We start from the raw sequence: 17,399 nt of genomic DNA on the forward strand, positions 1-17,399 counted from the left end.
TCGTGCTCAAGAACATTAGCACTTCGTACGCGTGTCATACTTTCCGACGAATCTAATATACCATTTTACTTAACAAGTAAGGGGTATAACTATATTACACTTGTTTTACACAACTGATGTAAATGGTTCAAGTATTCGCTAATGTAATATACAAGATCGTGTAAAAGGTATGTATGTAAAAACTAAAATAAGCTTATGTAGTCTTCAAAATAAAACAAGTTCTTAATATCTGGGTAATAAAATATAATTTAAAAATTAAAAAGAAATAAAAAAATTAATGAAATAAAATATTAAGACGAGTTAATTTTATAAACTTTTGTTATATTTTCTTAAAAACCCAAAAACCAAATTATGAAAAAGGAAGTGACCAAAGGCGGTCGTTAACGTTAGATTTGGTTAATTCCAGTGGACTTCAAGCTTGGCTCTTACTCAAAACAAGCCATCAAAATGTGCGAATCTTGGAGCACAAGACTTAACAAGAGAGTCCGACTTTGGGGCGCGATTTGTTTGCTGGTGGATTGGATTTTTGTTTGCTGGCAGCTGTGTTTGCCGTTTGTTCTGCAAATCGAGTTGGGCTTTTTTGCTGTTGCCTTTCGTGTTTTTGCCTTGGCACTTGGCTGCGTTCTGTGTTGTGAATGTGGCTAAAACTTGGGGTTTCGAGGCGTACGCTCTCGGAGCTTTTCAGCCTGGCTTCTTGGGCGACTTATCAGTTTCTGATCGCTGTGGGAATTCAGTTAATTGTGGACGCTGTAGCAAAACGGACGCAAGCGCGGCGCTCGAGAGACTTTCCGAGGTTTTCCAAAATAACAAAACACTACGTGTTTCTGGTCGTGAAAGTATCTTTTCCAGTTAGGCAGTTCGTTCTGCAGTGGCCCCACCCTTCTACCCTCCGTTTTTAAGCCTCGAAAAAGAGCCTTTTTAAGCCAAATCGAAGAAAAAACACGAGCAACACAGCTGAAAACCTATTTAAGGACCGTTCTAAAAACCAAGGATTTATATCAGAGACCTCTTTCGACCAAGTCAGTTAAATAAAGGTTTTTTCAGAGTGTGTGCCTATGTGTGAGTGCGTGTGTGTATTTAGTGTGTGCCTTGATCAATTAAAGTAATTAAGCCAAAATAAAAACAACATACACATATAATTCGCGAAAAAATAATACTTTTGAAAGAGCCATAAACAAATCGCAGTCTGCGAAATCCGTTCAAAGCTCGCGCCAATATTGCTCCAATTTAAGAAAACGGCTTAGCAACAATTGCATTGAACGGTTGAACAACAAAAAACTGAAACAGAAAACAAAAACAACAACCCGTAAATATAGAAAGCTTAACAATCAAATCCAGCAACAACGACAACGAGGGATTAAAAGCCAGTAACAACTATAAATGTGGTGGGTGCATTATTGGTAAGCTCGGCGGGTTTGGTAAAAAAAGTAACGGTTAATAATATGCCACACGGGGAAAAAAGTTGGGATCATTTCGGAATTTATATTACCAAAATTGGTGTTACAATCGTAACATATATATATTTAAACCGATTGACTTTAAATTTTTTAAGTTAGATAGATAATATAATAAAGTCTAATACTAATAACTACAAATTAAATCCAGGTGACAAAACCTTTACTAGCCAAAAACTTTTTATTTATAAAAATATGTTATAAAATATTAAAACTTTAAGATAACAAAGTTTTCAATACCGCTTTATAATTTTTTATATCTTTATATCTTATTTTTTATAACCTGAAAAATTCTGTCTGTGCAGGAATAAGATCACAAACAGTATATAAAGATCGCTTTATAGCCGAATGGCTAAAATTGGCCAAAAGCAAAGCGTTTTTATGCGCAAACGCGTTTTTTATGTTTTTAGGATTTTCCTCCCCCCATTTGCAAATTTTTTTAGTTGGTTTTTGTTTGTTTTGCTCTCGGCTTGTTACTCAAATTTTTTGCTGCTGTGTTTTAATTTTTGTTACAGTTTTTTCTGCATTTTCGGTACATTTTTTCTGCTCTTTTTTATTTGGTTGGCTGCCTTGCTCAACGCACGGTCTTTGTCTTTGTTATTGTTTTCGTTTTTGGCCATAAAGTGGATTTTTGTGGAAATCTGGCGGAAAGGCGGAGGGCGGGGCGGTTAGGAGTTATGTCGGCCAGTCGCCTCAAGGTCACGGATGAAAGTCTCTATCGGTGTGAGTCAGTCAATTGGCATGCAAGTGCATTGGTGTTTGGGTTTTGAAATACAAAATTGACGGAACGAAAAAGTATTTGTTTCTTTTGTGCGGGTTGTATTCCCGAATTTTGATGGACAGCCGTGTGGATTAAAGGCATTAATTTATTTCGCGGGCAGATTCATATCTCCCTTTCGCGCAATCGACAAACGAGACTTTAATGATCGCGGTATACGTATATCTTTTTATTTTTGGACGCCCTGCTTATTTCGAGCCCACTGTAATAATTAACGGTCCGCTTGTAATTGAGCGTTGATTTAGTGACCCACTGTCCCAGCTGGCATTCGGAAACAAAGTTCGGCGTGAAATCGCCGTGGACTGAATTAATTTCAGATTTGTCAGATTGAAAGTCCGCTGCCAGCTGAATGCCAAGGAAAAGCTTCAATATCCATCCAAGGGCAGCAATTGTGTGCAATGGATATGGATTGTTTGAAGGAAAATTAATGGCAGCGGTTTAGCAGTATAATTTCCGATCTTATTTCAATGGGCTGTACTAGGCTCAAACAATAAGTCCCAGTTCAAAAGTAAATTTGAATTTAATTAATAGAACAACAATGGGGTGCAGAACACGTTCGTAGTTTCCAAATTGATTCAAATTAGAGCACATTCAATAAACGACTTGTTTGGATTTATAACTTGATTAAATCACCGCATGAACGAAAGAGCCTAATCTTGTTTTTTTTTTTGGGCACTTAAAGTAATAAAGCAATCACTTAAATATTCAATTTAGTTGAGCTAACATTTTATATGTAGCTAAGTTAAAAGTGTTGTAAAAAATAATATAGCATAATAAATGGTATTCTGTGTTACATTTAGCGCTACATGTAGTTGTGGCTGTAACTGCACCTTTAATTTGTTTGGAACAAATTAGCAAACTTAATAAATAACACTTTATAATAAATATTAAAGCTTTAATGCCGGATCCAAAAAATAAATTTAATGACTCAATCTACCAGTTTTTACGCTTTATTTGCAATACCTCCGCGAAGTAATTGCAATCACCATCGAATAAATACTCCTGTCATTACGCTAAATTTTCGTAGCCTCAGCTCGACCCTTAATCAATCAAAGAGCCATATCGATAATGTCTATAATCCAATGGCCCCCACATTCTGAGCCCGATTGCAAAAGTGGAAGCGTTGCCAAACCGTTCAACATTTTTTTAACAAAATCATTATTAAGAGCGTAATTGCAGCGCAAAACCGCCTGCAGTAGCAGTCGCTGAGCTTTGGCCAAAACAATTAAAGGCTGCAAAAAGCTAAATTAACAAATTATATGCTGGGGTAACAACAAAATAATAAAAAAACGAAACCAGCGGCAAAAACGCTGACAAAACGCCTCAAAGTCGCGCGACCTGCGAAAGATAAACAAACTGGTTGAGATTGCACTGTTTTAGCCAGAGTTTTCTGTTTTGGCCGCAACAATGCGATGACAAATGGCCAAAAGAGTGCGGAGTGCAATAAACTCTTAGAAATTCCATGGAAATATAAACACAAACTGAAACCGCTCCAATTAGAGTCCGCTCGAATGTGTTTTCTGTGACTTTGGCAGAGTTTTGGCTTTTGCATTGACTTTGTGATTGCTTTATATACCCTTGAAGAGGGTAGTTTATCTTATAAAAGCAAGAACCTGTTTTTTGTATTATTATTTATAAATATCAGCAAAACAATTTTCTACTCTTTAGGTACTTTCCCAATCTATACTACGTTTATGCAATATTTTCCTTAAGAAAATAGGAAGTTTTATGTTTCCTCGCCTTATCATTTAAGCTGTCTTCCTTTTTTTTCAAAAGATAACTTGCCAACTTAACGACGGTATTTGTCGTTAAAAAATGGTTGCTGTTTTTATACTCATATTCAGAACAATCTTTGTCAGATCTTTATATACGCGGAATTGGCAGTGACTCAAAAAAGGGATTGTCAAGAAAGTTTCTTTTAATTTGCTATAAATCACTGTTATTATAAAAACCACTTGTACTAAACTTTTTTACATCGAATTTCTCGGAATCCTTAGTAAAATAAAGAAACCACGCGTAAAATAAACGATAATAATAGATTTTCTAAAACCGATGAATTTAAGTTAGTTGCTTTAGATAGATAGATAGATAGAAAAAAAGATAGATGGATTGGTAGATATATAGATAGATATATAGATAGATAGATAAATAAATAGATAGATGGATAGATAGATAGATAGGTAGATAGATAAATAGATAGATAGATATATAGAGAAATAAATAGATAGATAGGTAGACAGATAGATAGATAGATAGATAGATAGATAGATAGATAGATAGATAGATAAATAGATAGATAGATAGATAGATAGATAAATAGATGATAGATAGATAGATAGATAGATAGATAGATAGAGAGATAGATAGATAGATAGATAGATAGATAGGTAGATAGACAGATAGATAGATAGATAGATAGATAAATAAATAGATTGTCTTATACATTATAATGACCCCTTTCAAGAAAGGTTTTTATAATAGTTACAATTCTGAAATAAACAAATAATTTAGGAATCGGGGTTAGAGTATTTCTCGCATGTCTTTCCATGTCCTTTCTTCAACATTATTTGGCTGTTGATAAAATAACGCATACGACGTGTGGCCTCTCCCTTCTTTTGGCTTTTTGGCTTTGAGCCTGTCCGTCCCTCAACCCAACTCAACAGAACTGAAGTCACCTGAACTGAACTCGAATCAACTCCACTTCGATTGTTAATGAATATGAATTGCAGTCGTCGTGCGACATTTTCCGAGCGGTAGAGGTGGTATGAGAATGCGAATGTTTGACAATTTGTCACAGGGTCCAACACTTGTCTCGTCCCCGTCTGAATCTAAATATAAATCTGATTTCGAATCGGAATCTAAATCTGAGCGAATTGCGGGTGCGGGCCACGTTTGTCCATTTGTTACACATTTTATTTTGCCTCATTGTTCCTTTATTTTTTGTGTCATTTGTACGGCCATGCATTGTGTGTGTACTTAGTGGCAATTTATTTGCCATTACCTTTTGCCGCAGTGTTCACTTCTGGTTTTAAATCAAGTTTATTAACCGGAATCTGTCAGTTGCCCATTGTCCACCGTTCGCACCTCGCCGATCTTCCAGTTCCCCGAGTTGGCCGCTTTCAGGGCGTATCCATAACTATCGATTAGCATTCTAATTTATATACTAACCGCCCGTGAGTGTGAGTACGGCACAAATTTAGTAACGCCAATGGGCATTCACGAGTGCCATTATTCCATTAAGATTTCAAGACCAAGTTGCGGTTGCTGCACTTCCAAAGAAGGGAGATCTATGATTGCTGAGAATATATTATATTGAGCATATAAATCTCACTCGATCTATCTATCAAGTGTTATAAAAATAACTTCATTGTTTATTTTTTAATAATATACTAAAGGTTATATAAATAGGACTTTTTAAATTTAGAAGTAATTTTCCATATATTTATAGGTTAATTAACTCCTTACAAAGTTTGTAATAGTATAATCCAAGAATAGGACTCCAGCCATCATTTTGTATTTAGCTTATATAATGGTCTGCCGTCTTATAGACTGCCTATGAAACTGAACCCATCATTAATTTCTATATTTTAAAGATCTTTCAACAACAAGTTCCTAAGACCACAAAACGTGTTTCTCTTTGAAAAATATTGTTTCCAAGAATACAATTAACTGTGGTTATACAAAGATATTTATTAAATAATAAGCCAAAAGAGTATTTCGAATTCAATGATTTTCCATCTTTGAATCCAGTTGTTTTTGGCCTTAACCCAAGTGGTCGTCCGAGATACCTGCTCCCAGCAAAAGCTAGAACTAGAACATATTCCGATTCTAATTCCAATGACAATTATGGGTGCAGCTTTATAGTAATAGACTAGTTGTAATTTACGGACGCTAAACTGCGGATAATGAATGTGTGAACAAAACGGCGGACGTCAGAACTTTTACTTTCCTCTGGATGGGCTTTACACAAAAGACTCGAAAGGCCAAGGAACTTACAGACCAACTTAATGATGAACATCTGCCAGCAAGACAGCTACAAAAAAAGAGAATAAAAGAAATTGAGGTGACGTCAGGCCTAAAGCTTAGCGTAGAGCAAAAAGAACAGAATAAAATAATGGATGCCGGCTTAAATGGGAGGTTCTGGCATTTCCATATGACTTTGGCTAATTAATGACCCCTCGGTTGGCTAAGAACGAAACTTTGAAACTTTCGTTTTTAATGAGATGCCCGCTTGCCATAAACATATTTGTTTTCCCCGCAGAATTCCATGGTAATTAAACGCTGTCTAATATTAAATAAATCTGGAAAAAAAATAGCTGGAGTGGCCATGAGTAATTATATGGCCTGTGAAGAAGGCTTGATAAGAATTAGAACTGGTTTTCGGCTGCGTCTCTTTCTTCCCTTCGGCTTTTGCCTAGCTTTTGTTTATTCTCGCAAAAAGAAATATGATTTTTATGGATTTGACTTTGGTTGGAGTTTAATTACATGGTCTCCGTGTGGCGGAAATGCCTGAGAACGGTTAATTAAATTATGCCCGGCCAAATCAAACCCATCACCACGGATTTTTGGCCATCGATTGCAGCAACTCCGGCCAAAAATCTTGGTACCCACTTCAATGGCATGCCAATTGCTGGCAACAAAAAGCTATCAAAATACCTTGCCATTAATTATAAATATGTTGAAATTGCAACAGACGACTGAGCATCTGTCTGGGTTTTTGGTTTTTGGTTTTGGGCTTGGCTTTTGGCTCTCGGCTCTTTTTTGTTTGTGGCCAGACTCTGCAACTTGTTGGCCGCTTCTTGAAGTTGCTGGTTAGTTGCTATTGCTAGCTGCTGTAGCTGTTGCCAACCTGTTGCCAATACAAGTTCAATGATTCTTCTACACCCAAAAAAACCACAGGCCCTTAAAAGTCTTTGAACTTGGGTACACAACCTAAACACAAAAGGTAAGGGCATGCAAATGTTACCAAACCGTATAATAAGTTTCAATGTAAACTAACAATTCCTTTCCATATTTTAATTCTTAAAAATGGTTACTAAATGTTACATTGGGTGGTATCTAAAAGTATGCGACAATCTAATGCAAGTCCAAAAGTCCTTTGGGTTCGTTGCGAAAAATGACATTCATTGTATACTTTTAGACACCTTTATAAATAATTTGAACACCATAATGATTTTTTGTCATTGTATTTTATAACGCAAACCTAAAAATGTGCTTTAAGGAAAAGCAAATTATTTTGTATTGTAGATGGTTAAGTAGTTTATTCATTTTGCCAATCCTTTAAAACTTTGTTTGGAATGAATCTTTTTAAATGTATTATTTAATTAAATATTAAATCATTTTTCCCGAGTGCATCTCAGTTAACTGCGGAATTCGACGAGACTCTTAAAATTAGCTGCAAGTGCCTCCGACTCTCGGCGAGTTCTGGTGTGAAATGCACCTTGACATTTGGAGTGGATTTTTCCCATGGCTTATCGATTAAACGCAATGAATTTGTTTTCGTACCGCGATTTGTTTTTCAAATATCTCTAATAGCAGTCAATCTTGGACTTATCTACCACTTCGTTTGCTAATTACCTTTTTTGTCTACCCTAATTGCAGCCATTAACCAAATCCCCAGAGAGACACAGTGGCCAGAATGATCGCAGAGCAGCTGGTGGTCAAAAGTGGCCCAATGAATCACTGAGGAGCCCCCAGGAAAGCGATCCCCATTTGAGCACTGAGAACAAAAGAAGCACTAAAGCGCTTGATTTAAAGGTGGACAGGTGGATTAAACCGAAAGCGGAATGGCACACTTTTGCTGGCTCCTCAAACTCTGTTTTTTGCTGCTGGTGAGTGTCGCATTAAGTTGGTTATTCACTTATTTATGGCCAGGTGCTCAACGAATTCCAGGGAACTTGTTGAGTCTTTGGTCAGAGCCACGCTTAAGTTCAAGGCTTAGTTTCGGTCATTCAAGCTACCAAATTAAACTAGTTTACACTCTATTTTTAGCACTTCAAAAAGCGATTTGCTATTTGTGCCTAATGGTATGTAATTCTTCAATTGTAAAGGTTCTTTTTTAGAAAGTACATTTTTCCTAAATCTAAATAAATTGGTATATAAATGCCACCATTGAAAACTTTAAGTTCAATAAAAGCTTTTCAGGAGTAGCTGATGAACTCATTTCCATTTCATCACATCCAAAAGCAATCAATCATTTTATTTGATCTTAAACTTGTAATGTTTCGTTTTCCTTCCACACGGATTTCGATTTAACAATCGCACAAAATTGATTCAAATGGCACCCAACTAACCCCGAAAAGAAAACTTTATAGTCCAATTGAGACCTCATCTTTGTGGCCAGCAATTCCCAGGCACAATAATGCAATTGCCAAATGCACTCGCATTCACAGGCGGTGGCTCCATTAACTTGGCCAATGCATTTTGAAAAATGGTTTAATGGTGCGATCGCACTCCATTTGTTTGCCGACTTCGGTTTTATTAGCCCAAATCATCCATAATTCTGCTGGTGGCTGGCTGGCTTGTTGGCTGGCAAATGCATTTGGAATTAATTTTTTCCACACACTCGCTTTTGTGTCTGGCCGGCACTTTATTGACTGCTCATTAGACAGACCGAGTTGATTGTGAGTAATGTGGAGTGAAGCCAGGCCAACTGAAGCCCAGTAAACTAAATAATTGCACGCGATTTAAATGCAGTGTCTTGCCTTCTGTACTCGGAAAAAATATGGTAGTTAAGTGCAGAAAGTTGACAAGGAATAAAAGAGTTTTATGTGAAAAACAGAAACGATTTGTTGCATACTTTAAAAAATATTTATAAAGTAATGAGAACATATTTCAATTTTTATAAATTAAATGTTAATAAATCCTTCTTTTTTGTTTTAGGTACATTTTAGCACACCTTAAAGATTTAATTTTCTTGAAATTAGAACTGTCTGTCTTAATTTATCACCCATTTCTGCGAGTGTTTTATGTGCATCTAACTCTTGGACTGCCTCTGTTTTGTGGCTCCGACATTTGCTCTGTTTGTGGCTGAAACTCAGACTCTGTCTTTTGGCCATTCAATGGCGATGACGACGGCAATTTGCAAATTATGCACAGCGGGGCAGGGAGTGGTGCGGCGGCAGCGCCGCCAGTGGTGCAACTACATTCTAAACTCGGATTTTCTTTGCGATTATAAGCCATTATTAACCCACCGAGGCACATCCGCGACTCGGATTACACGAGTATTCATCAAATAAACAGTCTCGTTCATGGTGTTGAGTTGCTGCTAAACGTTCTGGGGCCAGCATGGGTTAATTTCCCACACAAATCCGTTTTCGGTTTATGTGTCTCTGCCGTGTAATTAATAAATGTGTGTTTTTGTGCCACAGCCCAGGTTGATAGCTGCAATTTGGATCGACTCGAAGTAGAATTGGAGTCTGATTTGATTCTGCCCCATTCTGTGGCATTGAGCATGGCCCTAATGTGGGCTGCACTTGGCTGGAAGATCGATAGCTCGATAAGTGCACTCAGGGAAATTAAGGAACAGAATATCACCTTTCAGAATATTCTAAAAATAATTAAGCTCTAAATATATTTACCATTTTTTTTAATGCGTGTCTATCAAAATTGCAACGATTTGTACATTTAGTAAAAAACATTCAATACAAGTACAAACCAATTTGTAAGATGTAAAATGTATTACACAATTTATGAAATTATAAAGTTTAAATTAAAACAATACATCATTTTTATTCATTTAAAGTGTTTTTTTTTACAAAACAAACTGAAAACATTTAGCTACTTAAATTCCCAATTAAACTTGGAATTAATTTATATAAGCTGTGTTATAGGTCTACAAATATTTAAATTTTCGGATAGCACTTGCTACCCCTTTTTCCTCAGTGCACAAACCTCCGCTGGCGCTGGCCTGTAATATTGTGCACACAATGTGTTCCCCAGCTGACGACAGCGGGTGGTGGCATGGGCAAGCGAATGTCCGATGTCTGCTGCCCGAGATTAGACTTTGGCCGGGCAGTTTAGGCTGGGTTTATGGGGAAAATGGACCCGCTGACACATTCACTTGGCCACCGACTGCTTTTCGGCTGCAAATCGCAACGGTGGCTGCTCCTTGGAAGCCGCCCACTTCTAGCACAAAATGCCCGCGGACAGCACTCGAAAAATATGCAGAAATGCCAGAAATGGGGGGGGTTACATGACTTTTTCCGCATTCGATATCTTAGTTCGTGGCCTGAGTCACTGGCCCCTCTCCCAATCCTGTTGGCAAGAAGTACATGGTAGCAGTGCCCCCATATCAATCAAAATACTTCCGAAATTTGCATAACGCAGACATGAATTCAATCTGTCAATCCGTGGTGTTTGTTTAGTGTCAAGCGTGTAAAAACTGAAATCACGATGATGTTGGCTAATTAAAGCATCGAGCATTGGATTATTGAGTATCCAGAGTATCGAATGGCAGCATCAGCGGCACTTGAAAGCCAATCGAGTGGGCCAAATGATCGCAATAAAGAGAGTGCTCATTAAGGCGTGATTATTGCTTAATTGTTTGCTGGCCATTCACGCGCACACAAGGCGGATACGTGATATTCTGAAAGTTTACTTTTTTTGACACTTCCGCTAAGTTGACAGCCGTGAAAATTGTCGCCAAATCGCCACAATCGAATGATAAATTATCGCATACACCAGGCAAAGTGCAAAAGAATGTCGAAACAGGATTAGCTACCTGATAAATCAATCAAGATTAATAATTGCTTATCATCCGGAGTGGCTGGTTGAAGGAACCCGAACCCGAAAACCAAAACCAAAACCCATTACCCAATTCATTCATTAAACTGGAGCACGTCACTGACCAGGCGTTTTAAATAACCCCACAATGGAAAGGAATTCGCATTGTTCAATTCGGTTTTGATATTTTTAGAACGTTTTTTTTGCTTTGTTTTAGGGCGAAACCGAATAGTTGGGGCCCTTTTGTAATTGTCACTTGGTTAATTTGGTGTCAATGCTAACTGTCGCTTTTCCACTTACCATACATTTTCCATTCAACGCCTGCGGTCGGTTACTTCTGCAATTTTAGACATAAAAGGCAAGGCGACCCGCCGGATGACTAACCGATCTAGTGATATAGTTATATAGTAACTGGTTGGTCAGTCAGTCGGTTGGTTGGCTGCTAACTTTGTAACTTTAGCACATGTGCGAAGGTGTTGTTCGCCCAGATCTGCTCTAGAAAATGCTCGGCGACAGGCGCCCACTCCACTGCCGGATGTTGTTATTGTTCTTGCTCAGGGGGATATAAACACACATTAGAAAATATAAAAAAAAACCCGATTTATACGTACCAACAGCTTGAATAATTATGCTATTATATTCGCAGCAGCTATCGGTTTCCATTAAATCGCGAATTTGATTCAATTTTCGCCATTTTTCATTGTTTTCAATTTGCGCCTTTCAAAAGTGTTGGCTAGTAAATGATCTGCCTCATTGCAATTAGCAATGCTAATACTTATGGCGATCGATAAATATCCATAAATATGTTTTATTGGCTTGATTTGATCGACGGGGCGTTTGGCAGGGCGAGTTCGTGCCCTAAGTCTTTTGTTTCTGCGGTGGGTGTGTGGCGCTGATAACAATTTATGGCCGATCTCTGGCCATGAATTCGCACTAGAGCGTTATGTTAATGTTGTGGCGCAGATATGGATGTAGATTACCCAGCTAATAAAACAATTTAATGGTGCATTACATTTATATTATTGCTGGATTGAAAGGCAATAAACTGTGGGCTTTCAGTAGAGGTAAAAAGGAGGAGGATTCATTTATTTAAGAGATTTAACTTGTGTTAAATATATGTCATTTAATGAGAATTCAAACACTTAATGTATATTTTTACAATTTAAAATTCTTAAAAACAACTCAACGTCCTTTCAACCCAACATCGCCAGATCTCTTAAAACCATCAATGAATGGTTGACTACATTTCATTTACCTTGAATAAAGCGTTACTCATCGAAAAGGACAAAACCAATAATGGAATCTGACACCCCTATAAACTTGTCCTTTAGTCAGGTCGGGAAACTTACTTCCTCAACCCAAAACAGGTTGATAAATCGCGAGATGAGTCAGTGAAATGCATGCAAATCGGTAGGAACATAAATATCTGAATGACGCCGAGTGACAGATTGACCGGCAGCGTTTAAGTAGTGTTTCCACGTTTTCCACTCGAGTGGAGCTGGTTCCATTTGGACCTAGACCATTGGGCAATCCATAATCCCCGGCTCCAACTGTTTGTTCGATCGGTGTTTTCGCTACCTTACGCCACCCACTTGAGCACTTGCAACGCGGTTAATTATGCCACATTCGCCACTTGACCAGGGACTCCGCAGAAACATGCCCCACTTCAAACGGAGCACCGCTGGAATTCCTCTGATGTCTTAATAGACCAACCGCCGCATTATTCCACTTTATTCAAATGCCATCGAGTCGAGGTCCAGATCGCGGTCGTCCATTGCATGACTTTTGCATATTTCAACGCGACATGAAGACATATCGCAGCCCATGTGGATCGATACAAATGATATTTTAATTACGCAAATTTATTAATAGATCGCTGAGATAAGCTCGAAATGCGATCACCCCCGATTGCAGTTGGAGAACATATACAACTATACTGCACTTTATGATAAATCTATAATTCAAGTATAAATTCTATAACATTTTTTATAAATAGTTTTTGGATGTCAGCCCTAGGTGCGATTATTTTATTTTAAACATACCTATTTTATTAAGGTTATTTCGTAAGCAAGAACCGAAAAATCTTGGTAGTATTGCAAACTTTTTTTTTATTTTATACCACTTTTTTTCCAAGTGCTGATGCTCCCACCCCTGGGTTGCCTTAAAATATAACCTGAATTCAGGGAAATGTCGCGCACTAACACTCCTTTATCTCTGACATTTCAGATGTTGTCCGGCTGCCGGACACGCCCCGCACCCGCCCCCTTGCCGGCCAGCAGGCAGAGTGAGCTCATCGCGGGCAACGAGTTCCTCAAGCTGTTCCTCGACCACGATGACCAGCAACGGAGTCTGCACAGCAGCGAGCAGGACTTCGAGGGTCGGGCGGAGTCACAGTCCTCATCACCCAATCCCCGCCAGCGGATGGCGACCGGAAGGAGCCTGGATGTCGGCAGGAATCGCTATGGGAACTCCCTGACCTCGGGAAACTCCCAGGATGAGGAGCCATCAGACTCCAAGCAGGCCAAACTGGTCACCACGGGCAGTAAAATAGTGTTCCTCGAGGATGCGCCCGCAAAAGTCAAGGGAAAGTCCAGCGATGAGGTCAAAGTGGTGGCCGTGAGTGTGAGTTCCTCCAGCAAAAGAGGTCCTTCGCGGAGCAGTTCTTCTTCTGGTGCCACAGGAAGTGGCACGGATTTCGTGAACCGCTCGCATAAGAGTGAACTATCCATAGAGGAGTCGGAACCCCGATTGGCGGGGGATTCCATGGACAGCGAGGTGGATTCCCTGAACAGTGCCTCCAATATACAAAGTGTACTGGCTGCTCCTTTGCTGGCATCCTCCTCTACACATTCCTTTCTGAAAAACCAAAGTGAGCCGGCCGAAGATGAGGCTGTAGGAACTGGTTCTGCGGCTGGCCTGCCCTTTCAAACGGTGATTTATCATGACACCAAGCAGGGCAGCCGGGGACCCCAGTCCAGGTCGATATCCTACAGTTCCATCTCCCAAAACGTGGATGATTTGCAGACCTGGCAGCAGTCGAGAAGTGGCATTCTGGCCGAGGCCCAGAGAAATGTGAGTGAGAGCTTGAAGCATGGACATGGTTCCTCGGAACCAGCCAAGTTCTACTCGGTACCCTCGAAAATGTACAGTGTACCCAGTAAGTTTTACTCAGAACCAGCCAAGGTTTACTCGGAGCCCGCCAAAATGTACGGTCAGCCGGAGAAGGTTTACTCAGAGCCCTCGAAAGTCTACGGACAGCCCTCTAAGTTCTACTCGGAGCCGGCTAAAGTGTACTCGCAACCCTCGAAGGTCTATGGCGAACCGGCCAAGACATACTGGCCACAGACACTGACCACCACTGCAGCAACACCACTGGGCAGCACCACAGCCACCTCATCCTCATCCTCGACCAGCACCACCGAGAAACCCCCTACAACCACCTCTTTTGTGCCACTCAGATCCAGACCACGACCTGCGATTGTCTCGCGCATCGCTTTTGGCGAGGCCCAGAGCACAAGCAGCACGACAGCAGCAACACCAAGCAGCACGGCAGCAACATCGGGCAGCACGGCAGCAACACTGGCCAGCAGGGTCACCACAGTGAAGCCTCCCGCCAGTGGAACCTCCACCAGCATCAGGCCAACCACTTGGCAGCATCATTATCACAGCTACAGCCACCAGCAACAGCCCGCTCATCCAACTCGCAGAGTGCTCTTCAATTTGGATAAATTGCCTTATGATTTATTGAATGCACCGCAGCCGCAGTCGCAGTTGCATCCATTGGAGCCAATTTTATCGAAGCACTCAAGTCCGAGCCACTACCACCAGCAGCAGCAGCATCTGCAGCAGCAACACCAACAGCAACAGCAACATCAAGCTGCAAGTCCGTGCTGGGAGCAACAACGTCAGCATTCATCACCGCCGCATCAACATTCTAATCAAAATGCCAAAGGATTGCCCAATAGAGGTGAGTCCAAGTCTCGGGGTCTTGGATCTGAATCTGGTTAAACAAATTACACTGTGCAGCAGGGCGAGTGTTGCAATGCATAAATTAAACAGATCAATTTTGCTGGGCCCATCAAGTTTAATCGCATATCATTTATTATGACCTGTTTCACTCGAGGAGAAGCAATTGTAGACCGAAGAGTAAACAAAGTCGGGATAAATTGGGGTTCTATTACAGATCAATTTCGCAGTTTAATGGAGTACTATTTGGCTTTTTCAAAGTAATTTTTAACATTTTTGGGGAACAATATGAACAATGAGTTTAATATTCTTTCACTTATAATGTGAATTTAGAATATTTTATGTGTTTCTTAGTTCTCTTTTTCTAAACGTTTTGAGACTTGATCCCAACCTTCTGCCCAGTGTAGTTATGACAGACAGCGACAACGCACGGGTTTAACCACTTGAACCCCGGCCAACTAATCTTGAACTTATCAAACATCATCTCTTGTTGCATCTCCCCCGCAGATCTAGTCAAATGTGTTTCCAAATTTGCACACCAACATGGAGCAGCCGGATCGGCATCAGTGGTGGACCCATCGGCGCCATCGTCTTTGGGGTCAGGCGGTGGCTATTCGTACAGCTCCAGCTCGTCCTCCTCCTCGTCCTCCTCATCCTCTGGCTCTGCCTCGGCCTCCTCGGCTGGGAAACAGCACTTCACCACCGAGCGCCCCGAGCTCTATACTCCGACCTCAGAGCAGAATTACGAAATTGAGGAGTCCGTTAGTGTTATGACGAACGGACGAGCCCACGGACTGCAGGGTGGTGCAGGTGGTGCAGTGGGGCAGGGGCAGGTCACCACGCCAGCCGGTCCAGTCCAAGCCAGCCCAAGCACCACCGCCACCAGCTCAAATCGTGGCATCAACAGAGGACGTGGCTCGGTGGTTTACAATGCAAATGCCAACGATTACTCGGATGGCGACGATGGTGATGGAGACTCTGGGGATGGGGACTCCGGATCGGAGGGCCAGGGAGGCCCCCCTGATACAGCCCCCGATGACGAAGACAAAGTCGCCTACGTGGTCGAGGGGCGCAACTACCGAAAGTACCGGGTGGAGGAGAAGACCGACGACGGCTTCATCGTCGGCGAGTACGGAGTGGTGGACCACAACGATGGGAACCTGTGGGGAGTGCGTTACACCGCCGACTCCACCATCAACCGCAGTCTGATACAGAAGGCGTTGCTCACGTTTCTCAAGCTCAAGTAGGGGCCAAATGGTCAGCCTCCACGCGGAAAAACAGTCTCAATGAAGTGGGGAAAATCGCCAGAACAGAGAAAAATCATTGGAAAATACAGGGAAGTTGGAAGAGGTTGGGAAACATCATGATATATTTTAAAGAATATTTTGAAAGGCTAAGAGAACGGATGAAAAGTTTAGAGAAGAAATAAACAAACACTTTCAAAATTTGATATAGAAGTTAAAAGTAATTCAAAGTAATTTGTCGTATTATATATTTAAATACTAATAACTTCTTTTAGGTCTTAGGTCTATAAATTAAAATGATCTTGTGAATTAAACACAAAGACTAAAAAAAAAGGAGAGCTGTAATGAAAATAGAAAACCATTAGCGTCAAATATAAATATTTCAAAATTTAAAAAGAAATTCAGTAGGCTATATTTCAAATTTTTAGAAAAATTATAGTTGATTAGTAAAACATTTGTATAGTTATAGTTTTATTATAAGTAAGTGAAATTTACAAAATTCTGAAACACACGACGATTTTCCCAAGTTCAGAGCGATGGTTTTTCCGAGTGTCCAAAAACCCCGCACTTCCCCACTGAAGAGACAGCTGCAAAGGCATTCACATGTGATCCAAGTCGTATTGTAGTTAGCCTAGATAACCTAATCCTAGATCTAAATAGGTAATCCTAATTAGATGTACCCTAGTACGTAGCCACTAGTTGAGTTCCCACGAGATCAGTGTGTGTGTTTAGTCAGTAAACGAATTTTGTTTAATGTTTAGTTAATGTTTTAATTAATTTATTGTAGTTGTTGGTATTGTAATTGTAATTGTAGCCCGTAACCATAAATCCGAGCCTAATTTATTCAGCCGACCAGCGCACTCGAAATCCGCAGAACTAGCAACTTGCAACTTGCCATAAAATCAGAGCACCTACCAGCATTAAGAACGAGCGAAAAACTATCCTAATTAGAGCATTAAGTGACTTGCGTAGTGAAATAAACTAAATTACATCGAAAGTAAATCGGAGTTGTGCATTAATCATTAATCTCGCAGCGGGCGGGGAACGGATGTGATTGGGATACGATGGGGAAACAGGTTGTCCTGGGGGCGAACGCTCCTCCGATCCGCAAAGTAAATAGCCACTTAAAATTGATTAAAAACATGCAGCCTGCGGCGCATTGGAGGAGAGTCGTTTTTCTGGACAATATCATTAAAATTTAATTGATATGAACAAGTGACAAAGCAGCAGCAG

General features: G+C 40.2%; 1 protein-coding gene across 2 annotated transcripts; it reads left to right on the forward strand.

Moving 5' to 3' along the window:
- The first annotated feature begins 752 nt into the window (after nucleotides 1-752).
- On the forward strand, nucleotides 753-17,142 carry LOC119563307 (uncharacterized serine-rich protein C215.13). Of its 2 annotated transcripts, none has more exons than XM_037876640.1 (4): nucleotides 753-1,400; nucleotides 7,834-8,063; nucleotides 13,183-14,923; nucleotides 15,430-17,142. In XM_037876640.1, the coding sequence occupies exons 2-4, from the start codon at nucleotides 8,019-8,021 to the stop codon at nucleotides 16,167-16,169; spliced, it is 2,526 nt and encodes an 841-aa protein (XP_037732568.1). In that variant the 5' UTR covers nucleotides 753-1,400; nucleotides 7,834-8,018; the 3' UTR covers nucleotides 16,170-17,142. The 2 variants fall into 2 exon arrangements, with proteins under 2 accessions (XP_037732568.1, XP_037732569.1); XM_037876641.1 differs by having other exon boundaries at nucleotides 753-1,385.
- Nucleotides 17,143-17,399: the final 257 nt, after the last annotated feature.

Source organism: Drosophila subpulchrella, chromosome 3R (assembly GCF_014743375.2).
Source record: "Drosophila subpulchrella strain 33 F10 #4 breed RU33 chromosome 3R, RU_Dsub_v1.1 Primary Assembly, whole genome shotgun sequence".
Lineage (NCBI taxonomy): Eukaryota > Metazoa > Arthropoda > Insecta > Diptera > Drosophilidae > Drosophila > Drosophila subpulchrella.